The sequence below is a fragment of the Aspergillus ibericus genome (genome assembly GCF_003184845.1).
Source record: "Aspergillus ibericus CBS 121593 unplaced genomic scaffold BO80scaffold_7, whole genome shotgun sequence".
NCBI classification, from domain to species: domain Eukaryota; kingdom Fungi; phylum Ascomycota; class Eurotiomycetes; order Eurotiales; family Aspergillaceae; genus Aspergillus; species Aspergillus ibericus.
The window spans coordinates 535,490-557,186 of NW_020292105.1; the positions used below are offsets into that span (position 1 = coordinate 535,490).

The window sequence follows — 21,697 nt, forward strand, 5'->3', positions numbered from 1 at the left end:
CCATTAAGCTCTGGGACACGGCCACAGGCATCAAACAGCGCACACTGACCGGCCATTCCGGCACGGTCAGGTCGGTAGCCTTCTCACCGGACGGCCGCATGCTAGCGTCGGCCTCAGATGACCACACTATCAAGCTCTGGGATACAACCATGGGTGTTGAGCAGCACACGCTGACCGGCCACTCTAGTTCAGTCAGCTCAGTGGCATACTCACCGGACGGCTGCACGCTGGCGTCGGCCTCGGAAAACCACATCATTAAGCTCTGGGATACGGCCACGGGCGTCGAGCAGCGCACGCTGACCGGCCACTCCCGCTCGGTCTGCTCGGTCATAGAGCAATTTACTTCCAGTTATTCTATCTCTGTCGCGGATTCTTGGGTCTCTCTGCGAGGTGAAAGGGCCCTGTGGCTTCCTACTGACTATCGTCCTTTTGTGTGTTTTGCTATTAAGGACACTATGCTTGCCCTTGGGTTATATAGTGGGCGCGTCCCAATCATAAGGTTTGATTTTTCATAGGAGTATATCTTTGTACTCCACTCCAGTCCCTTATTTTCTCATCTCTTTATAAAAGAAGGGCCTGGGATGTCACGGTGCAACCTCCTAAGCTGGAAAGAAAGCAATACTACCGAGTCTTACCGCCCAGCACGTGATCTCTAGATATAGTTAAAAGCCATCTGTCCCCCGGACCTCATTCGTAGCCTCGAGCTACGTCTTGTCGATCAATCTGTATATAGTTTGACCAGTAGCCAGCTCAGCATCCACTTAAAATTCTAGTCGTTATCATCAGTCGAACCCTGTTCACCCGCCAGAACCCACTATTCTACCACCCCTTGCCTGCCTGCACCTTGACAAATACACTATACCTTGTTATGTTAGTGTCTAGTACGATTCCAAGTATTTTATCTATGAAATCTTCACCTTATTGTCAGAAGTGTCGAGATATATCGTTGTACTGGTATCTCCACATCGTCAACCAAATACCCCCAAGACATAGTAGTACCACCCTCCTATCCCTCTTTCCAGCCAATCCAGCCAACCCTAAACCACCCATTCCTTCCCCACCACCACTCCCACCCCGTCCGATCATACAAGTGTACATTACTGAGCCCCGTAAAATACCATACGAAACAACCTACTACAATACCACCCACTGAAATCTCACCCGTCAGCCCACTTGTCTATCTACATCCTGGCACCTGCATCATGGCTAGTGCTGACACACGAAGTGCTCGCCCCGTGGGGCTAGTCCCACCCCGGTAGCGGGTCGTGATTGGTCACCTCGCATATGGAAGTTTAAAGTTATTGGGGGATTTTCCGGCCGAGCGTTGCCTAGTGGGTTCGGGTTCGGGTGGGTATTTAGGTATGCATGGGATGGGAGGGGAAGCTGAGGGATTTTTGTGCTTTCGGTTGGGAATGATTCAGGCCAGGGTGATGGCTGAGTTTAGCAGGGGGGTAGAGTTATGTGGGAGAAAGTGGGTGGGTGAGATGGTGGGAGGTGGTGTGCTGCGCTGTAGTGGCCATCGGGCAAGTGGCACATACTGCATTGACTTAGGGCTCGGTAACTATCAGATTACTCTTCGGGCTTGAGTTATACATGTACGTCTTGTATATTATCAAAAGAATTACAGTTCATACCATAACCAAGCAAATTAATTCAGTCTCTAGCACCAACATACCCTCTACTCATCTTCCTAACTCTTCAATCAACCTTCCCCTCCACCCCTCCACTATATCCCTCACAAACCCCTCCTCATAAAACGCCTCATTCCACGCGACCCCGAGTCTCAACTCCCCCCTCCACGACCACACATTCACGACCAACCCTCTCGACACCACATCCACCCCAATCCACCAATCCACCACCTCCACATCCCCATACTCCTTATCCAAATAATCATCCACCCGACCCAACGAACTCAACACCGGCACCGCCGACCCGCGTAATGGATCCTCCGGCTGCGCGAGAAACAGTTCCAGGATTGTACTCACGTACTGTGGATGGAATGGGAAGATGGGCCGTGGCTGCGCAGCCGATAGATCCCGTGCGTAGCCTTTTCCGAGAGCAGAGGCGATGGAGTGGAAGTCTCGGGTCGTGGAGAGGTCAATGGAGAAGGGGATGCCGGTGTGGTAGACACTCACAGCGGCGGAGGGGCTGTTGTAGGGGGTTGGTAGGTAGCGGCGGAGACTGTGGGCGTTTAGGCCGGTGTAGGTTCCTCCGGGGAGGCCACGGGTGGAGGGGTCGTAGTTGTGTTGGATGTGGGGGAGGAGGGCGAGGGTGAAGGTCGCGTGGAGGGCCGTGGTGATGGTCAGGTTGTGGGCTTTGCAGGTGGTGATGATGCGGGTGCTGGTGGCGGCGGGGATGCTGGTGTGGAGGAAGCGGGTTGTGGAAGGGAGGATGTTGGGGAGGGTGGGGGTGGTGATGGTGGTGGGTGCGTTGTCCAGGACGATGGAGAGCTCGGCGTTGATGGACGAGGTGATTTCCTCCGGGGTCATGGTGCCTGGTGGGGTCATGATGTCGTCGAGCGATGGGTTTAGACGCGTGATGATGTTTGAGGGTTCAGAGGGGGTGGATTGTCCGGAGAGTAGGCGGAAGAATGCCGCCTGGACGTGCATCAGGCCGATGCCGTCGACGCGCCAGTGGGGAGTGCGCCAGAGCAGTTCGCGGGAGTGAGGGAGGTAGTAGAGTCGGAAGAGCGTGGATGGCTCGAGGATGTTGAGAAGATGCGATGCTGGCATGTTTGGTTCCACGAGCAAAGTCTCCTGGGTCCAGACATCGAGCTCCGCTGGGGATGGCACGGTGTAGATGAACCGGGTGCCGCTGTCATCGGCCACAGCAGCGATCTGGGGTTGTTCCTCACGCAGGTTTCTCCACGCCTGCTGGACCTCCTCGACAGGAGGCAGCACCTTAAGCCGGGTCACCGACGAGATCAGATAGTGCTGCTTGTTGAAAGGGGCCGCGGCATCGGCCAGACCACGGTAGAAGACCTCGATCGCGTCAAAAGGCCGCTCATACTGAGTAGGAGAAACTTGTATCCAAGACATGGTGAAGCTGACTGACGAAGATTGATGACAGCTGCAGCATGCGTACACTCCCCATTATATAGGCGCGGGCAACCATGGACCGATCACCGAACTAGTGTTGGCAAGGCTGTCAGGCCCCCCATGGCTGCATGCAGCGTATACGTATTTCGCTTTCCATACATACAGCCCGCAGCCGAGAGCGGAGACATCGCCTCCTTAGGGCCAGACTAACTGCCACTATGTCTGTAGCTGGATCTTCAGTCGGTTGTCATACAAGGCTGTCAGAGTGGGGCGGCGGGTCCAATTAATCCCTGCGCCTATAAATCGTCCCATCCCCTTCGCTCAACTCTCATCAGCATCACCATCAATATCATGACCGGACAACTCACCTGGCTCGTCACCGGCTGCTCCTCGGGCATTGGGGAAGCCCTAGTCCGGGCTATCCTGGACAAGGTAATACCATAAACCAACAACAACATCACGCTAACTGATCCAGGGCGATAAAGTTATTGCTACCACCCGCGCCAGCAAGGGTATCAGCGGCGCCGACCGTCTCAATGTCCTCAAGGCAGCCGGAGCATCCGTGTATGAACTAGACATGGCATCCCCAGAAGAAGTCCTTCAGCAACAAGCCAAAGAGATCTGGGAGACCTTTGGCCCCATCGATGTCCTAGTCAACAACGCCGGCTACATCGAAGCAACCACCTTCGAAGAAATGAAGTACGTTTCCTCCCCCCAGATTACAATAGCTGCTAACCTACCCAGCGAACAATTCCTAATCGACTCCCTCCGCATCAACGCCCTCGGCCCCTTCAACCTCACCCGGGCCTTTCTCCCCATGATGCGCGCCCGCCGCACCGGCACGCTGCTCTTCTCCGGCACAGTCGGCACGTACTACGCCGCCCCGGGCGGAAACTGCTACTGCGGCGCCAAGGGATTAATCGAGGGCGTCGTTCCCAATCTAGCCTTAGAAGTAGCGCCATTCAATCTGCGCGTGTCGATCCTCACGTACGGACACTTTCGGACGCCCGTCATGGAACCAGGACATATTCACCACCGCGCACCGAAGCGGTTGCCCGAGTATGAAGAGACGAATCAGCAGATCCAGAATGGGTGTGCGGATTGGTCGTTGAATCAGCCGGGGGATCCGCGTAAGGCGGCTGAGTTGGTGGTGGAGGCGGTCCGGGGGGAAGGTCGGTGTGAGGGGAGGGAGTTGCCGATTCGGTTGCCGGTTGGGGCAGATACGTTTGAGATTGTGAGGAAGAGTTGTGAGGAGAAGATGGAGATTTTGAAGGAGTGGGAGGGGATTGGGTCGCAGACGAATCTTTAGCTGTTAGAATGGATGCTTTAAATCTTATAGTACTTGGTAAGGGATTGTTGTTGTTGTTGCCTTACACTAGCTATGCTTCTGATTAGAGATTGAACCTGATAGTCCTGATGATGGTACACCCATCTCGGTCAATTGATGCAATAAGAGCACGAGTTACCATCAGTGGTACTGGGATGAGTAAGACGCACAAAACAATACCCTATAGTCATTGTTCAGCTTGGCTACACCTATTATCCTAGGACCGGACGGTCGGCAGTGTGTAGTTAATTACCAAGTCTAAAATATCACAGTCCATCTTTCAGCGATAGATACCGGGGAAGAAGCGTCGTGGAGATCAACGGATTTAAGCTCGTGCAGGAGCTTGGTTGGCTTGTTGTTCAGCGTTGCATTTAGCTCGCTATGGTGCCAGCATCTACTGTAACGACGGGTAATGGAGGTATATATGACTGCGACTACTTAGGGATTTGCGGTCCTAGTAACTTATCCCATCTACTTTATCTATCCAATCAATGACCTTACGGAACCCTTAAAAGGCTCCGGAACTGATAGCGTAGGGTGGGTCTGGTTTGGCAAATGACTGTTAGATCACTTCATAGAAAGTAAGGAGGGCCAAAGGTGGAAGTAAGAATATTCTCATCGATGATTGAGGTGAGGTTGATGGGCTAAGTGATCTTCGGAAGAGAAAGAGTCTGATCAAGTGAGAGCATATTGAGACCTGCAAATATCTTAGTGAGGCACTGGTATTCCAACCATATAAATACCACGACCTCCTTCCATCTTCAATACCCCTCTTGCAAACCACCATCTCTTCCGCCCTTCTCTACATTTTTATTCTACGAGCATCTATACCTGCTTCTATCTGCTGTCAACCTCCGTGGCCAAACCCCTGCAAGACAAAGATTTATCCGGTCCGATGAACGCCGCAAGCCATGCAAATACATGCAGAACGCAGCGCCAAGACGCCATCCGTAAAGGTCACGAAACGAGGAGAAGAAAACGAGAGGCCAAACGAAAGAGAATGCACCATGCACGGCGGTACAGAAGACAGGTATCAATTCAGCACAGGGATGATTTTGAGAACGAGGAAGAAGATTCGACTGCAGGCTCCAAATTGACAGTGCCAAACGACCCAATCCGAGCGTGGTTTGAGGACCGCTTGAGCGAGATAAAATCCTTAATTCAGCATTTGGACACTATGAGAATTAATATGGGAAAGAAAGACGAGGAATACGAGTTCCATCGCGAATATTATCAGCTGGCCGGGATGTTGGCTGATGATTTAGATCATCTCACGCTGGGCTGGCGGTTCGACCTCTTATGGACTCTTCCCTATGATGACCGTCTGGCCAGGGACGGGCGAGTTCGGGATCTACCAAAGGATTCTGACGATAGTCCGGTGCTGAGGGATCCGCCTCCTACTAATCTAGTTGACGAGTATGAGGAAGACTGGAACGAATTGGGTACGATCTGGGGCAAGGCGCAAGTGGAGAGCCTGGAGTTATACGGTCGTTGGCGCATGGAAGCTTGTCGAGCATTGGCGGAAAAGGAACCGAACTGGGATATTGTTGCCCGCTGGCTGAATCGTGCCGTCCTGGAGCAATGGACAAGACAGGGACAAAAGCAAGAACGCGGCTATGGTGTCCAAGGGTGCGATATCCTCAGAGTGTTGGCGATGGATGTGCCGGTAGCGCCAGTCTCTGAGCAAGAGCTCGCCTCAATCAATGGGGTGCTGGATAATGTGGGATTGATACGTACTTGCAACAGCGGGGCCATTCATAACTGGGCATATCGTGGTGACTATGCTCCATACAGCTGAGACACGTGCTATCGTTTTAAGCGGCCCAGCAAGGAGTCAATAGACAGTCATGCCTTGTGGAACTGAGGCTTTGCTAGTCGTCTATCTGGTTCAGAGCTCCGACTTGGCAAATATCGCCAATAAATGCATAGCCTGATCTTTCTATTGTCCCTATTATGTACACTATCCATTTGCCGGGTGAAATAGAACAAAAAAAGACACAAAGAAAGGGGACCGAGTGAAACGAAAGCACGAAAGCGAAAATCAGGGGGAAATCAAACAATTATCTAACCACAAAGTTGATACCTCTTACATTATGCTTATCACTGGCATTTCTGCGGTTGACTTTACATTACATCATGCTTGCCATAACCATGCGCGCTAGGTAGTCGCAACAGCAAATTAAATATGTGTGCCGTTTTTCCCTTTGTAGGCTTACCACCTGGCATGAGCCAACAGATGGTATTGTTCCAGAGTATTAATATTCCCGATATGTCCGAATCTACGACAGTATCTATGTCCACTCTTTCTCGCCCGTGCTACAACAATGAAACTCTGCTGCCTCACGGACAGACAATAATTTTTTCAGGCCATACGAGGGTACATGGCCAAAACCATTAGCTGGATAGCAATACAAACCCCAGGCACAGGTATACAGTCTCGGGAGTAATACGGAGCCCCAAGAAGAAGCAAAAGGAAAGCAGGCAAGGCCTTTGCCAGTAATTTGAAGCCTATTCAATACGGTATTCTGCGAATTATAGCCAGCATATCAAAACGAGTGTATTTAACTTACATGCACATAATAGAAACAGTAAGAAACGTAATAAGCACAAGCTAGCAAACAACCCCTCCCAACCAAGCCACCCACCACCAATTCCCCAAACTACCCAGCCGTAAGATCATAACCATCATTCAGAACCATGCCCAAAGTGTCCATCTCATATCATTCCCTGCTTTATCACTCACATCAGCATCCCCTACTATACCTCTACTGACCTAACCAGAAGCAATTGAGCAGCATCAACCCCGCTTATTCTCTTTCTCATTGTTAGCTTTGGTAGCTCTATGTACCTCCCTTCTGGCACGATTCTCTGCTCGTTTCCTCTGGGACGATCGGCTGGCATCGATAAGCGCCAGGATCATGCTCGATCCGGCTTCGGAGATGCGTTTGTTGACTACGTGACGGATGTTGGGGTCTTCGGTGTTGGACATGGTGGTTTGTTTGGAAGTTATTGGAGTAGATTTGGTTAGATTGGATGGGAATGTGGTATAGGGGGATGATAGGCAGCGTAGGTGGGGAATGGAAGCTTTTATGGGCTGATTTAGGGTAGGGTCTATCGGGATCTTGCGTCTTGGGGGGTGGAACTTCCTGGTGGATATCCGTTTTGTGCAATGTCTACCTTGGGATCTCATCTTGGTGTAGATTGTGATTCCCTTCACGACCGAATACAGCAGCTTGAATTCCACAAAACATACGAAACAAGAGCACCAAATGGGCCGCTGAAAGAAGCAATAGTGGAAGGAGGATTCTCAGAAGAGTGCTACATGAAGAAGCCGCACCGTTGTACGCCGAGCGGCAGTTGTCGGATGGCGAGAATTCGGAAGAGAGGCAACACACTGAACTACTGTGAGGCCAACTCCTCGGAATTCAGGCGGAAGACAGATCATTTAGAGCTTGTTTCCCCACAGGGCAAGGATGGTGAGAAGAGTCCCCAGAGCAATCGAGAACAGAGAGAACTGCAATTACGGACAAAACCAAGCGACCAGTTGTCCTCGACAGAAAAGATGACCAGTCCGAGCGATGTTTGAAATATGATACTAGTGACATGGTTATTTGTTCGCACGATTTATCAACACAATAACTAGTCATCGTTTCATCGGTAATATACTACATACGCGACTCTTATAGACTGCTATATGAATTCATTTTAGATTAGGGTCCCACAACAACGTTTATACCAGAGTAATACAGCATGTCGATAGATGAAATTAATCTGGCAGAATCTTATAAAACAGATGGCCCATTTCGATACATTATGCCAGCTAGAGTACGCCATTCCATACGCCAATGATAATTTGCACATATTGAATTAGAGACGCTTGAAATTACGTAGGTGTTTATGAGGCATTTATTGAATTTAGGTTTGAATATTGCCCCCATAGCGAAGAGCGAGTTCTCTTCTTATGATCAGACTAAAGGTTCTGGGGAGCGAGAGGCTCATTTCCTGTAAGCCCCTTGCTTTTAAGAATACCTGCTCGGTTATCCAGAAATGCTTGATATAATGCTTTCGGGACTGTTCTCTGTTCATCATCCCACACTTGATATTCCACCTGCTCCCAGACTTCAAGCTGCCGGATAAAATTTGCGTTTGGCTTGACTTTCTGCTTGAATTGAATGTATGTAAAAACTTCCTCTCGCTTGGCACGGTATTTGCGCATGAGATATGCAATGATGATAGTTGGGGAACGTGATATTCCCAGATCACAGTGGATGAATACAGCCCCTGGGTGTGCGTCTCGCGGGTTGCCACTCAATTCATGCTCGTGTTTGACAGGTAAAGTAGAGGATGACTGTAAGGCTGGAGAAGCCATCTGATCGATGAAGTCGCAGATGTCGCTCATATGAGCAAGGAGGTCTTGAGTTGAAGAATCTGCGCACTGAACCCATTTGTGTCGATCTTCTGGAATCCCTGCTTCTCTTGTAGCGCTATTCCACCAGACCCACCGAGCATCAGTCAGTGAGACTATAGCATTGATACAATTTTCTTGAAGCATTTCTCGGTCGTATGAAGCCTTGACATTACCAAGGAAAAGACCTGGGACAATCTCTCTCATCCGGGCTGTAAAAGCCATTTCCCATCTCTTGTTCCTATCCTTACTTAAGCTCTCCTCTTCTTCTTTTTCCTTCCTTCCGATCTTTTCTTTGCGATCCTGATCCGCTCCCTCAAAGTGCTCATCGCCTATGCTGGCAGATGATCCGAGTGAGGCAACCATTTGTTTTCACAACTAGTATGGGATTTGCAAGACTTATTATTGAGTATTCCGTAGGCAAAAATGTGAATAAGAATAACAAAGTGGTTGAGTAGGGGACAAGGTCCTTCACGGTCGCAAGTTTGGTAGTCGTCGTTATTTTATCACGTGATCACGACTAGGGGGTCAGGAGCTCGTGACTGTTCTTTCACAAGGCTTCCCTAACTGCCTTCCGCCCAAATCATCAGTATTAGATGTTTTGTAACGTACTTGAAGTGACAAGGGCTTGCTCGCGCTTTTGTATGGCTCAATGTGTGATGAGATCGATTCTAGGCACATAAAAACCAATCAGAATTGGTATCCCAAGGCAAATCCATCGACTGGCTGTCATCATTGATTGGATGTGCAATTGCAGTACATACATGGCACGATTATGATAATTGAATTCCAGTCATGGGCCGCCAGGGCGCTTGAGCGTTAGCACCTTCCTTGAGACCAGTGAAATGCGCCCATCGTTTCGTGATTTTGGATTATGGGTCTAGTTCTGGACGTCCATAGCCCGTATGTATAGTGTGGTGTCTTAGGAATTGTGGTAGTTTCATATATTCACGTATCTGCATACTCAGGAATGTTGTGTAGAGTATGTCACCAGACAAACCATCAAACCTATATACCAATAAAACCCGGATATAATACAACGCCATCCAACACCGCCATGGCGCAAATCCATCAATCAATCCATCAAATCAATACTCAATAACAATGTGGTAATCGCACAAGCGTGGTCGTCAATCGTACAGGTCGCAATGCGGCTTCAAAGGGGACAGCTAAGGAGTGAGGGGGAGGGTGGAAGAAACGCGACTAGTAATGCGAGGATTCGTTTTCCGAGTCTATCCACAATACATGTTAGTTTCGGTTCGATATCGGAACTCCGGAGGGATGAAGGTAACGTACACCCCGACTCCACATCCCTCGCTACCGGCACAGGAGCCTTCCCGCTCAGATTCATCGATTCGCGCTGGAAAATCCCCAGGTTCTTCAACCGGACGGTCCGCATATACGTTTGCTGTTCGGCCGGGTAGTTGTAGCGTTGTTGAGGGGCCTCGGGCCAGAATTGTTTGGTGAGGGCGGCGCCCAGCGACACGAGGGCCAGACAGACCACGATGACGATGACGATGATGGCCGAATCACTGAGTTTGGCCATGATGTGATGCGAGTGTATGTTATAGAGATGTGTATATACAAAACAAAATGTGGCGTCGAGGCGAAATTAATCGTGGTCTGTGCTGGCTGCTAGCTGACGGGAAGTGGATGTGTGGATATGGATAGTCGATAAATGTGTGAGCACTGTGAGGGATGCGAGTGGGAGCGATGCGACTCAACGCATAAACCGGGGCGAAATCGGATGGGAAGAGGAGGTGGGAGGCGGGCTGGACGAAGGTAATAGACAGACGTCGGAGTCAGGCGTGAGGAGTCGGAAGAATAAGAATGCTGATAAGCCCGCGTCGATGAAAAATTCAAGCCGGCTTGGGCTCCACTGTTTATTTATAAACGGGTTAGTGCTTAGCTGGTGGTGACTGAAGGGCTGCTGCTGCTGCTGGTTGCCCACGCGGCCAGTGGTGCCAGTCACGGCGCTGCTTCCAAGGCTCGAGATCGAAGAGGGGGTGGCAGAGCAGGCCCATTGGTCGGGGCTGTTGCTAAGAGGGTGCTGATTGGTCATGGTGGGACAGTGGGGCGAGAGGGGACGATGATGAAAAGACCAAAGGATGGGCAGAATCAACAATACCGTACGTTGTTGCCGCGACATACCGCTGTATCATACCGAGTTGTCTCCAAGTACTTAGCACGGAGTACTCCGTACTGAGCTGTCCATACGCGGTATGTGTACGAGGTCACGCCGGAAGCCTGGTTCTTCCGCCTTCGCGTCGCGTCTTATCGCCGCATTGCTGCATCTGCATCAGACTCGCAACACCAGTATCAGCATCAGCATCAGCATCAGCATCAGCATCAGCACCATCAAGCATACACCGGATCTATCGTTATGATCCTGGCTACTCTCGCTACCATCTTGTCGCCTGATGGTGGACGGTCGACGGGTCGGCCCAACCAATTTGGCCAACGCGGTTCCGCCGTTCCCGAAAGCTTGACTAGGCGATCGGTGCCTGGAGCTGGACACCCCATCCCTCCTTGCCTCATTGGAGGTCCCCCGGTGAGTGACAGCCAGGCAACAAAGCAATCATGTATATTCCTCGATGATCTTCACGCCTGCTGACGTGCCAATTTCTAATCCCCTGATGCTTGTTCTAGTCTACCGAAGACTCGTCCCTGTCGTATTCGCATTCTGAAACACGGGTGGAGCTGAAACACGCTTGTTCCTTCAACCACCGACGTAATAATTCGTCCGCCTACAACTTTCGGGGCGTGAACACCAGGTCCAAGTCCCCAAACTCCAATGCAGCATTGTCCTTAGACCTCTCAACAAATTTGTCCGCCTCAAATCCCGGTGCAAATTGCACATCAAAGGTCATCACCAACTGCGCCACCGTCGTTCGCAGATTCTGAAGAGCCAATGGCTTGCCAATGCAGTTGTAAGCACCTAATCGTGTCAGCATCATCACATCACTGCAACGCGATAATATCACTAACCGATGCTGAATGGCGCAAAAGCCGACTCGTCGTGAATCAGCTCCGGCTGTTGGTACCACCGCTCGGGGATAAACTCTAGCGGCTTTTTATAGCTCAATTCCGCTTATCCGTCGTTAGTCCGGTCGCTTTCGCCTCCGCCCGGGGTTTGACTTACACCGTCCCATGACATACGCCGGACAGATAACAGTGGTGTTGCCTGGGATAAACACTCCGTTCACGCTGATGCCTTCCGGAGGAGTGACCCGTGGTATTGCCGACGGAACAGCTGGGTATAAGCGCAGTGCTTCGTTGATCACACCGTTCAGGTGTTCCAGATGACTGATTTTGTCATCGAGAAAGCCTTCATGTAGGTCACCCTCAACATATGGGGTGAGCTCTGCGCGAAGCCTTTCGATTTGTTCAGGGTGTTTGGCTAGCTCATAGAAAAGAGCAGTAAGGGTGATGGTGGTAGTATCACTGCCTAGGTGAGATGATATCATGACGATGCCCGTTAATGCTCACCTGCCTGCGACGATGATCAATCGGCAATCACCGCCTAACCACAGTCGTTCTTCTGCATCAGGTGCTTGGCCTTTCAGCGGGGCCAGGAGCGATGCGCTGATGTCGGGGACATCAGGTTCATTCTGCTCGGTCAGTGTCAGATGAACAGTCGGAGAGCGAAACCCACATTCATCCTCTCCATCAGTCTCGCTTCGCTATATTCCAATAACTTCCGCCACCCTTTCATCAGTCCTGGAATAGCTACTACCATACGGAACAGCCATGTGGGCAAGCCGATCCCCATGGCCTCCAATGCCTCAACGATCAGTTGCATGGCCCAGTGATGTTCGCCTCGCTCCAGACTCCCAAACCCCTCCCCGAAGGCGAGGTCTCCCATCACATCATATGAGTACAGACCGAACCACTTGTTTGCATTCACCGGTTGACCGTTCATCTTGACCAACTGATCGACCAGTTTCCGGCGATACTTACGGATGCGCTGGTCATACCCACGCAGCCGCTTGCTGCCGAACGCCCTGCTCCATAATCGCCGTCGCTGTTGGTGCTGTACCGGGTCCCGGGTCGTTTGCAACGAGTTGTTGGGGTACGAGTGATCATAGAAGGTGCTCTTTGTGCAGGGGGAAGACGATCCGTAGATGATGTCATTAGCCTTGGGGTCGATGATCGAGAGTTCGGCGGGTCCAATTCGAATATAAGGGCCGTATCTGTCGTGCAGCTCGACCAGCTTGAAATGTCGGTTGTTGTTCCGGAACTGCAATGGGAACCAAAGACTTGAGATTCGGGCGGCCCACGGACCTGGAAAGTCTGCCAAAGGATTGAACATCAGGCGATACACAAGCAGGCTGCCAAAGACCCCAACGAGGTAGGATGTCGCATGCAATGAGACGGTGGCCCAGGCCTCCATCCATGCAGTTCCCCATGATACATGCAGCAAAGCGACCGAAGTCGTGTACAGAGCGCCAAAGAGCTTCAGATAGATTGTTCCGTAGAGATGATGCTCGCCATGATGAAAATAGGCAACGTGCGACAATATGCCCGCCAGAATGGCGGTCTGTATCGAGGATATCATCGTGGGTTGGTAGGGTTGAAAACGAGAGTCGACCGCAGTGTGTCTTATATTAAGCCAGCAGGTGACACAGGCAGTGGCGCACATGAAAGCGAGGAATCGGATCGGCATGCACTGCGTCCATATTAGTTTCAACCCCTCTTCATTGGAATCCGGCCCAGCATCAGCAATTGGTGCCATTATCCGACTAGTGGCGGGGTTTGAGATTGCGCCGCGCTATATCCACGCTGTGACCACATAACGCCGAAACTTGGAGCACGATGTAACCCAGTTCCTTGGCAATCATCTACATGCATGATGGTGCTTATATACTATCTCTGAGGTTCTGGCCTATGTTGTCCTCGTCAAACGTACTAGATATATGGCTCTGCTGAGATCTCCACAGTGTGCTACCTACTATACAAGACCGTGCAGACCCGGACTTCTCCGTGTTTCCCTAGTCCATTGACTAATAACTCGATCTATTGACAAAGTACAGTAACAGCATGACTGCTGCACTATCTTCATCAATTTCAGAACCTCTGTGTCACTTCCCGCATTCATTGCTTGACCGGGATCGACAAATACCGAGCTGACATATACCACCCACTGGTCGTCACCTTGGCTGGCAAAAAGACACATCTGATAGTGACAACCATATCTAACCTTATTCGGTAACCGGTTCGGAGGAACATGAGAAAAACATTATTACAAACGTGTTCCGAGGTTAATATCCATCTCCCATTACTGAACATTCAAAAGACCTACATATTTCGGAAATCTTTTCCTAAGGGGTTATATACGTAGGTGGTATTCCGTAATTACGAACTATAGAATCAACCCACAAAGTCCTATTTACCTACCCATCATTTCTAAATTTTTGAAGTCCACTCCGTAAATAGCTACAATCATAAGTTAAGTACCTCAATTAGAGTACACACCGTGAATCACCATCTTATAGCTAACTACCCCACGGATAGGAAATTCACTTACCTATCTACAAGCTGACAGGTATCGACTGACTGCTTACGCACTTCTTGTATGAACTATAGAGTATACCTCCTCCCGCATAACCCCCTGATGAAGCATAAATACATAAGTACCGCTGAGTAATCCCCATATCATAACTACATTTTATGAACAACGAAAAAGAATGACATTGTAATCGATCATGTGACCCTATTCAGCCACCATGCACCCAGACAAAAGTACTAATTTGGGAATGGGTGACACGACTCCAGTCGCTGCTGAGACAGGCAAAAATAGATGTACATTTCTTGTTCATTTTGGGAGACGAGTTTTGGTACTTTTAGGTGTAGCCTATATGTACGGAGTACTCCGTACTGGGGTGATTATCTGCTAGTTAGGAAAGAACGGTGATGTCACAGGGATATATCTGGTAACAGTATTGCTTATTGTGATTGACATTTGTTTACTGTTTCTCCACACGTATGTCATGGGTATAGTGTACTGCATACGTAGCATATAGCACTCTCAGAGTACTAGGTAGAAGTCGAACTCTCTTAGCATAAGCCTATATACACGAGTCCAGATAATTACAAGCGGCCACTTAATCACGTCAGTCGCAATCCTCTGTACTGTGCACAGTAGTGACCGGATAACGCGTCGACCGGCGGTGAAACAAGGGATCCATCGGCCCAGTTGGCACTTGGCAAAGGGCCGGCATGATCGACGCGGCGGTGCAGCAGCCCCTCACCCGATCTCGGACACCGACCGGACCCAAAGTCCGAATTTTGGGCGAGCCTAGGTCGGTGCTAGATAGATGCGAAGTAGGCTATTTGCTGCTAGGCTAGATCAATGAGATGATCCTGCAGTTGGCCTGATAGCGGTGGGCAGTCTACCCGGCTGACGCTGCCAGCAGCATCATGGCCAGAGGGATGAGTCCGGGTGCGCACCGGGCCGGTTGCAGCTAGGCGGTGATTGGTGCGTGGTGGCGGGATAGGGCTAGGGTTGGCGAGATCACGCCGCCACCCGGGATGGATATCATTGGCGGTCGGATGGGTTACCCGATCGGGAAACCGGACACTCGACCTGCGCAACCACCCGACGCTGGCCGTGCGGGACTGGGAAAAGTGATTCACCAAGAAATTCATACCGAGGGGGGATGATTGGTTGGGGTGAATCACTCCTCACATCGTCGCAATTGCTCGTGGAAAAAGGCCCGGCTTTCGGAATTGGCGAAGCCACCGATGCCGAAGGCGGGAATAATCCGACACATGCGTGTCAGGGATGCCCCGATCCAGTCCCGGCTGACTCGGCCGAATCGGTCCGAGGCCGCGAGTTTCATGGGCCGGTTGTAGAGGTCTAGGCCGAGGAGGTGAATCGGGGTGCTGATCAGTTGGATGGAGGCCGGGATGGCCAGCTGCGCCATGAGGACCTTGAGGTACTCGTTGGAGGCGACGGAGTCCGGGATGGAGGCTGAGACCATGGCGGGGAGACTGAAGGAGCCGAAGATGGTGAGGGCGTCGCGGATCAGGAAGGCCGAGTAGGTTGCAAAGGGGATGGAGCGGCTGACGCGGAGGATCTTGCTTTGCGAGGGGGCGGGGGAGGTCGTGGTGGTCTGGGGAGGAGGTGCGGGGGTGGTCTTGTGGCCGAAGAGCTGGGCGAACTTGACATCCTTCCAGATGCCCACGGATGAGTTGACCACGAACGTGCTCAGGAACTTGGCCGTCCCGGCCATGGCCTGGTCGACGTGGGGATAGACCTGCTCAAGCACGGTTTCGGTGGCATTGGCGGCTGCAAAGGTGGCGGTGTAGAGGGACCAGACCAGGAGACTGGGTCGGGAGGTGAGAAAGGCGGCGGGTTGCGTGATGGAGACCCAGAGGTGTCGACGGAACGCAGGGAAGAGGGGTTGGTTGTGTGACGACTTTTCCACCACCAGCCTAGATGGGTCAGAATCGAAAAGAACAGGGCGGATGCTGCGGCATACCTGTCCAGAATCATGACAGCAGGAGTGACCAAGGCCGCCGAGCCCGCAGCAGCCATCACATCCGCCGTCAGGAACCCTGCCAGCCGGTTCTGGTACATGCCAAAAGGCAGGGTCTGCTGAACGGGGAAGTCGTATTCCATGGTGATATGAGCAGTCAGCCTTGCCCGGGAGGCGATCAATGGTATTGCCGGGTGTTGATGCGAGCAATTCTATCCGAGACAAAGGAGAGAGACAAAGGAATGAAGTGAGAGAGCTAGACTCAAGGGTTAGTATACGGCTGCCGGGCGAGATGCGGGAAACTCACCTGATAGGAGGAGGGATTTCGCTAGAAGCAACGCTGAACCGGGAAAGGAGTGGAAGAAAAGACAATGACAACGAGGTAAATAAAGGAGTGACCACCTCGGCTGGAGGCTTATAAGGAAGAGATAGAGTCATGGCGGCATCACAGCTGGCGACGTCGAGTCTGCCACCCAAACCAGGCACCCGATTCGGGAGGGGAGGGGGGGAACCAGATTCGGCGGCAAGGGCCAATGGCAGCCCACCGGGCCGGGACCGGGTACCCTCGGTGATTTGGCGATAGGCACCGCCTTACCGAAGCTGGCAGGCCGTACCTAATGGAAACTGAGGCTTTGGGTTGGTGGAGCGAGTTCTAGAAGGCCTTGCCCAGAAGGGTGCGTTGGCGATCCACTTGCCAGGCCCGGCGCGCGGGTTGAGGCGAGCCCTAATGTGCCTGGTGGCCGCCCTCCGCATGATCGTCTGGGAGGGATTCGCAGGGTTCATGGTCGGTGCCTGGCCCGTTGCTACCAGCATTGCCTTCCAGGGGGGTGATTTCAACGGCTGCAAGGGGATCCTGGCCACTGGTTAGCGGGGAAAATAATCACCCAGGACAACTGGTTATCCGTGGATTGCCGTGGTGCAGCCGGCAGCGATCGTGTCGATGTGGAGTGGGACGAGATAGTGCCTGAGGATGAGCTAATCCCCCCATGATTTGCAATAAATAAGTCTAATACTTACACCTGGCCTTCCCCTCCATCGGTTGGACCAATCATCCGCCCGGACCCCGAGCATAGATAAGCATCGATGCGATGGTCCCCTCCGGCTCCACTGCGCAACGAGTTCAACCGACGAGGCCACCGGGTTGAGTGTCGGGTCGCTACGGTGAGATCATTTCAGTCATCAAGCCACTGCATTGCCCTCGGGCTACGTTTATCTACTGTAAATCAAACCTGTCCTGCATGTCCCACAATCCCAGCAGCTGGTCACGAACCATCAACGAATGCCTGTAGCAACTGAACGCTTCCAAATAATCCACAAAACGGACCTTGAATCTCACACAAAAGCCTCCACCCGGTCTTGTCGATGCGTCGGTCGGCGCAACGCTCACATAATCACGCAGCACGAATTCTGCTTCTTCGCAGAGGTGTAGAACATCTTCGACTGGGCACTGAGGCCCTCCGACTTGGACACGAGATCATCGATCTTCTCCCCGCGCTCGAGGACCTGTCTGGGTCAGCCTTGCTCCCTGGGTGGCAACGGTCGCACCTACACTTTCGATGGTCTTGTGCAGGACGATCTTGGTCTCGTCCAGCTCCTTCTGAATCTTCAGGATACTATCCACCTGGTGTGGGTCCTGGTAGGCCTGGATGTACGTCTTGAGGGAGGGGAAGGGCACGGGATCACGGGCGGAGCCGGCGTTCGGGTTCAGCGAGACGAACTCGTCGAGCATCTTGGAGAGGATCTGGTGAGCGGCCAAGGAGGGGTATTCATTGTCGCTGATGATGACACCCACAAGGCCTTGGCTTCGTGCGTAGACGTGGAATGTGAAATCTGTAGCCGACCGGCGGTCAGGGGCTGCGGCGGAGGGAGAAGACGAGCACGGGAGATCCTAACTTGCCTTGCTCTTGAATGTCCTGTCTCTGGCCCTGTTTCGTCCGTTCGGCGACGGTCTTGCTGAACATGGTCATGAACTCGCTGATGCTGCCCTTGGTGAAGCGCGAGTAGCTGCTGAGGTCGCGCTCGGCGCAGAGCTCCACGGCGGGAGCTTGGGCATTTTGGAGGATCTAGGAGGTGAGCAGAGTTAGAGGACGCCAGAGAAGGGGAGAAAGCGACCGTAGATTACTCACACCGAGATAGAGGAGCTTCATGATGGCAATGATGCTGGGAGAGGCTGACGTCGTTGAGCTGGCAAACTTGCGGGGATCCAAGGAGGTGCCCAGATCCCTCTCACCGCCCTGGCGCCTGAGGCAGCCGCTCGGCCATCATCGTGCATCATCCCTTCCATCCATCTCCATCTCCATCTTCATCCCTTTGCTTGCTCCTTGATCCACGAACCCTTGCACAACATCAAAGCTTATCTACGATCGATCTGACCAGAGAAAGATTGTTTCCCAGGAGACCCTGCAATGAGATCACGCCGGCCGCGCCTTTTGCGGGAACAGCAATGACAGCAGGAGCATCAGCCAAGTGTCTCATCGCGGTTTCGAATCAACCGAAGCAGGTGATCTGCTGGACGTATACTTCGTTAACATGGCCGACGCCAGTTGCATATTGGCAACTAGTATTACTTTCCCACCTGCGCTCACCAAGCTCAGCACGGCCTCCATCGAGGTCCGCGAGCAGCATAGGTAGAATAGAAGCGTATCCATTCCCGGATTGATGCTCCGTCGGCCAGGGGGAGTTGCGACGCCGCATATCTGTATGCGTATTCGTTTCAGACAAGCCAAGAAACTATGAGAGAGTCCGTGGCCATGTGTCGGCCTCGGCCCTGCCTTGGGTACATCTCTGATCCTGTCAGGATGACGGCAGGGAATAGGTATCGCGACGGACCGTCAGTTCGACGGAACTACTACACAACCGGATACATGTCTTCATTCTGATTATTGCACTCGGTTCATCGAGAAGCACGACAACTCATCAAGCCGATATGGCAAGCATTCAGTCCGTGTCTTGCCATCTGCATAACTATGCACACAGACCAGAACCATACGCAGGCAATCATGCCAACGTCCTCATGCTCCATGGTCGGAACTCATTCACGTTACACCTGACAGCACTAATCGAGCGTAGGTCACGGTCAGTCGATGGACATCTTCTACCACAAAACCCACTTCCTCCAAGATGCCCTCAATATGGTCAGGTCCCAGGGCCAGCCTCTCCCCAAATTCAACGTGTACTACAGCGAAGCACCGTATGATGCGGACATTCCGGGAATGGAATCCAAGGTGTGGGGTCACGGGCTTTTTGACACCCAACCCGTCTCAGGCCTGGAGCGAAGCGTGGGGCGCGTGCTACGGCAGCTTGAGCAGCTCAATCCGGTGGTGGGGATCATTGGATTTTCGACGGGGGCGACCCTGGCGATGATCATCGCGTCACTACTGGAGAAAACGGACCGGTGCCGGCTTTTTGGCGTCCATGTGGGTATACTCGTGTCTCATCAAGGTGGCGTTCCTGACCGGCCCTGCAGACCACTCACCCACCGCTCAAGTTTGTCATTGCCTACAGTGGCTTCATGCTTGGCCATCCAATGTATAGGGAATTGTATTATCCTGCCATTCGCACCCCGGGGCTGATCTACGTGGGCGAACTCGATACCATGATCACACCCACCGCCTCGTACCGCTTGGCTCGAACGCTGCAGTCAGGCGGAGATCATGACCTTCTGGGGAACCCACTACGTTCCCCGGCACGTAAAAACCACCCTGGTAGCGATCGGCTTTGTGTGTCGGTGTGTAAGCAGCGAAATCCAGACAGAGAATGCCGACCAGGCACAGGCTGAAGACGGATGGATGGACGCGTAGGGTGGTTGAAACTGTTAGGCATGTAGATGTCAGAAAGTAATAGAGTTCAAGGCTGCCGCGTGAGAGCCAATGCAACCCCGGTTCGTGAACGGAAGTGACGCCTATCGATAAGGGCCCGCCGGTGCCGCCGCCCAGGCATGCCAGCCCTCCGCAATCAACCCGATACTGGTCGAATTCATCTCCCACCGGCGGACAGTGCTCCTTGACACCTCTCATGTGGGTCGGGGAATTTCTCCGCGGACCTCTGACTGGTCTCAGGCATGAAACGGTGACAGCGGAAATGGATTCCAGTGGAGTTGGCCATTTTTCAACGCTTGCCCTAGTGAATGCAACAAACACAAACGGCCTCAGATCCTCTGCCTGGCTGTGATGTCTATGCCTGTGCTGATGCGGTTGATGCAACACTCCTATACACGCAAACGGGAGTCTCAAGAAATGCAACTACTTCAGCGACATCCCCTTTCACAGCCTGGCGACTGAGACATAAATAGCCCCTCCATCCCCTGCTCTGAGACTCTCATCAGCATCAGCAACGCAATCAATCAATCAACTCAGCAACACAACTTCACTCTTCTCAAGCATCTCCAAGTGCAAACCACCACTCGCCACCATGAGATACACTGCCATCGCCCTCGCCCTCGCCTCCGTGGCCCTCGCGCAGCCCTCCGCCCGCACCGCCCGCAGCGGTCCTCTCTTCCCTGCCCCGGCCGGCATGACCGTCTCCCAGGGCCAGGACACGTGCGGTGACAACGCCTCCCTGTCCTGCTGCAACAAGGCCACCTACGCCGGCGACACCACCGACTACGACAGTGGTGTCCTGTCCGGCCTGTTGAGCAACCTGCTTGGCTCTGGCTCTGGCTCCCAGGGTATTGGCTTGGCCGACCAGTGCTCCAAGGTTGACGTTCAAGGTACGTTCGCTCAATTGATTAGTAGGATACTACTGACAATAATAGCTCTGAGCCTCGTCGGTCTGAACGACCTGCTCAACACCCAGTGTGAGCAGAACGTGGCTTGTTGCCAGCACAGTGATTCCAGCGCGGTAAGCACATCCCCTCTACATCCATTGGCTTTATGATCTGGATGGTAACTAACAGGATTAGGATGGCTCCGTCGTCGGCCTGGCTCTGCCTTGCATTGCTCTCGGCTCGCTTCTGTAAGCGTCCGCGCCTGGATAGCAGACTCTAATGGTTAGAAGATAGACTAGATCGATCCTATAGGACTTAATAAAACTAGAGTTTGCTAGATTGCTTCATTAAGGCTTGTAGACTTTGTTGCCTTGGGAGATATAGCCCATGGTTTATAGGTCATGAGTAGCTCGGTAGAATAGTTGTCACTTCCCACTATAGTAAACAATGCGTAGCCTCGTCTTAAGTGTCCTACCAACTACCAACACCCACCATGTATGGATAAAGTACACCACTTAACATAGTAGTACTAGTACTCAGCACTATATATATCCATGTAGTTCTACAACATCCAACATCAACCCTATCACCCATTCTACTGATTATGTTCGGTGTTGGTTAATAACATATACCACCTTCATATACACCTCGATCGATAAATACACATGAAATACACATGAAATGGTACGCTTTGCCTTTTGCTAGATGGGTGTCTTGGTTGTTACTATCTGTGATAGA

The 21,697-nt window shown here is 52.1% G+C and overlaps 12 protein-coding genes across 12 annotated transcripts in view; 5 read left to right on the forward strand and 7 right to left on the reverse strand.

Moving 5' to 3' along the window:
* BO80DRAFT_348557 (NACHT and WD40 domain protein) overlaps positions 1-515 on the forward strand; it is a gene marked incomplete at both ends in the record, with an annotated part of 4,603 nt that extends 4,088 nt beyond the window's left edge. Inside the window, one exon of the mRNA XM_025715463.1 lies at positions 9-515. Coding sequence (XP_025578471.1) covers positions 9-515 — 507 coding nt within the window. The remainder of the gene's footprint in view (positions 1-8) is intronic.
* Positions 516-1,665: 1,150 nt separating this feature from the next.
* On the reverse strand, positions 1,666-3,053 carry BO80DRAFT_422513 (uncharacterized protein). Its single transcript, XM_025718840.1, has one exon. It carries the CDS (start codon positions 3,039-3,041, stop codon positions 1,683-1,685), a length of 1,359 nt encoding a protein of 452 aa, XP_025578472.1. The 5' UTR covers positions 3,042-3,053; the 3' UTR covers positions 1,666-1,682.
* Positions 3,054-3,385: 332 nt separating this feature from the next.
* BO80DRAFT_400438 (short-chain oxidoreductase) lies at positions 3,386-4,500 on the forward strand. The gene is made up of 3 exons (XM_025717519.1): positions 3,386-3,473; positions 3,517-3,740; positions 3,786-4,500. The coding sequence occupies exons 1-3, from the start codon at positions 3,393-3,395 to the stop codon at positions 4,348-4,350; spliced, it is 870 nt and encodes a 289-aa protein (XP_025578473.1). The 5' UTR covers positions 3,386-3,392; the 3' UTR covers positions 4,351-4,500.
* Positions 4,501-5,557: 1,057 nt separating this feature from the next.
* Positions 5,558-6,166, forward strand: BO80DRAFT_442149 (uncharacterized protein; the record flags this gene model as incomplete). The annotated part of the gene is made up of 1 exon (XM_025721244.1): positions 5,558-6,166. The coding sequence occupies one exon, from the start codon at positions 5,558-5,560 to the stop codon at positions 6,164-6,166; it is 609 nt and encodes a 202-aa protein (XP_025578474.1).
* A 2,172-nt stretch (positions 6,167-8,338) lies between these two features.
* On the reverse strand, positions 8,339-8,998 carry BO80DRAFT_348032 (uncharacterized protein; the record flags this gene model as incomplete). Its single annotated transcript, XM_025715441.1, has 1 exon — positions 8,339-8,998. The coding sequence occupies one exon, from the start codon at positions 8,996-8,998 to the stop codon at positions 8,339-8,341; it is 660 nt and encodes a 219-aa protein (XP_025578475.1).
* Positions 8,999-9,607: 609 nt separating this feature from the next.
* Positions 9,608-10,452, reverse strand: BO80DRAFT_256871 (uncharacterized protein). The gene is made up of 2 exons (XM_025714692.1): positions 10,070-10,452; positions 9,608-10,005 (listed from the first exon to the last, which is right to left on the reverse strand). The coding sequence occupies exons 1-2, from the start codon at positions 10,317-10,319 to the stop codon at positions 9,977-9,979; spliced, it is 279 nt and encodes a 92-aa protein (XP_025578476.1). The 5' UTR covers positions 10,320-10,452; the 3' UTR covers positions 9,608-9,976.
* BO80DRAFT_256882 (uncharacterized protein) lies at positions 10,402-11,039 on the reverse strand. Its single transcript, XM_025714693.1, has one exon. It carries the CDS (start codon positions 10,920-10,922, stop codon positions 10,494-10,496), a length of 429 nt encoding a protein of 142 aa, XP_025578477.1. The 5' UTR covers positions 10,923-11,039; the 3' UTR covers positions 10,402-10,493.
* Positions 11,040-11,336: 297 nt separating this feature from the next.
* Positions 11,337-13,482, reverse strand: BO80DRAFT_422516 (cytochrome P450). The gene is made up of 5 exons (XM_025718841.1): positions 12,429-13,482; positions 12,267-12,384; positions 11,916-12,221; positions 11,762-11,863; positions 11,337-11,711 (listed from the first exon to the last, which is right to left on the reverse strand). The coding sequence occupies exons 1-5, from the start codon at positions 13,437-13,439 to the stop codon at positions 11,521-11,523; spliced, it is 1,728 nt and encodes a 575-aa protein (XP_025578478.1). The 5' UTR covers positions 13,440-13,482; the 3' UTR covers positions 11,337-11,520.
* Positions 13,483-15,060: 1,578 nt separating this feature from the next.
* On the reverse strand, positions 15,061-16,646 carry BO80DRAFT_257002 (uncharacterized protein). Its single transcript, XM_025714694.1, has 3 exons — positions 16,562-16,646; positions 16,258-16,510; positions 15,061-16,210 (listed from the first exon to the last, which is right to left on the reverse strand). Exons 2-3 carry the CDS (start codon positions 16,395-16,397, stop codon positions 15,451-15,453), a joined length of 900 nt encoding a protein of 299 aa, XP_025578479.1. The 5' UTR covers positions 16,398-16,510; positions 16,562-16,646; the 3' UTR covers positions 15,061-15,450.
* A 592-nt stretch (positions 16,647-17,238) lies between these two features.
* Positions 17,239-18,401, reverse strand: BO80DRAFT_491367 (palmitoyltransferase YKT6; the record flags this gene model as incomplete). The annotated part of the gene is made up of 4 exons (XM_025723693.1): positions 17,239-17,757; positions 17,804-18,084; positions 18,152-18,317; positions 18,381-18,401. 4 exons carry the CDS (start codon positions 18,399-18,401, stop codon positions 17,638-17,640), a joined length of 588 nt encoding a protein of 195 aa, XP_025578480.1. The 3' UTR covers positions 17,239-17,637.
* Positions 18,402-19,125: 724 nt separating this feature from the next.
* On the forward strand, positions 19,126-20,150 carry BO80DRAFT_257072 (uncharacterized protein). The gene is made up of 2 exons (XM_025714696.1): positions 19,126-19,670; positions 19,721-20,150. The coding sequence occupies exons 1-2, from the start codon at positions 19,338-19,340 to the stop codon at positions 20,030-20,032; spliced, it is 645 nt and encodes a 214-aa protein (XP_025578481.1). The 5' UTR covers positions 19,126-19,337; the 3' UTR covers positions 20,033-20,150.
* Positions 20,151-20,467: 317 nt separating this feature from the next.
* Positions 20,468-21,298, forward strand: BO80DRAFT_257079 (uncharacterized protein). The gene is made up of 3 exons (XM_025714697.1): positions 20,468-20,962; positions 21,008-21,093; positions 21,155-21,298. Exons 1-3 carry the CDS (start codon positions 20,665-20,667, stop codon positions 21,209-21,211), a joined length of 441 nt encoding a protein of 146 aa, XP_025578482.1. The 5' UTR covers positions 20,468-20,664; the 3' UTR covers positions 21,212-21,298.
* The last annotated feature ends 399 nt before the right edge of the window (positions 21,299-21,697 follow it).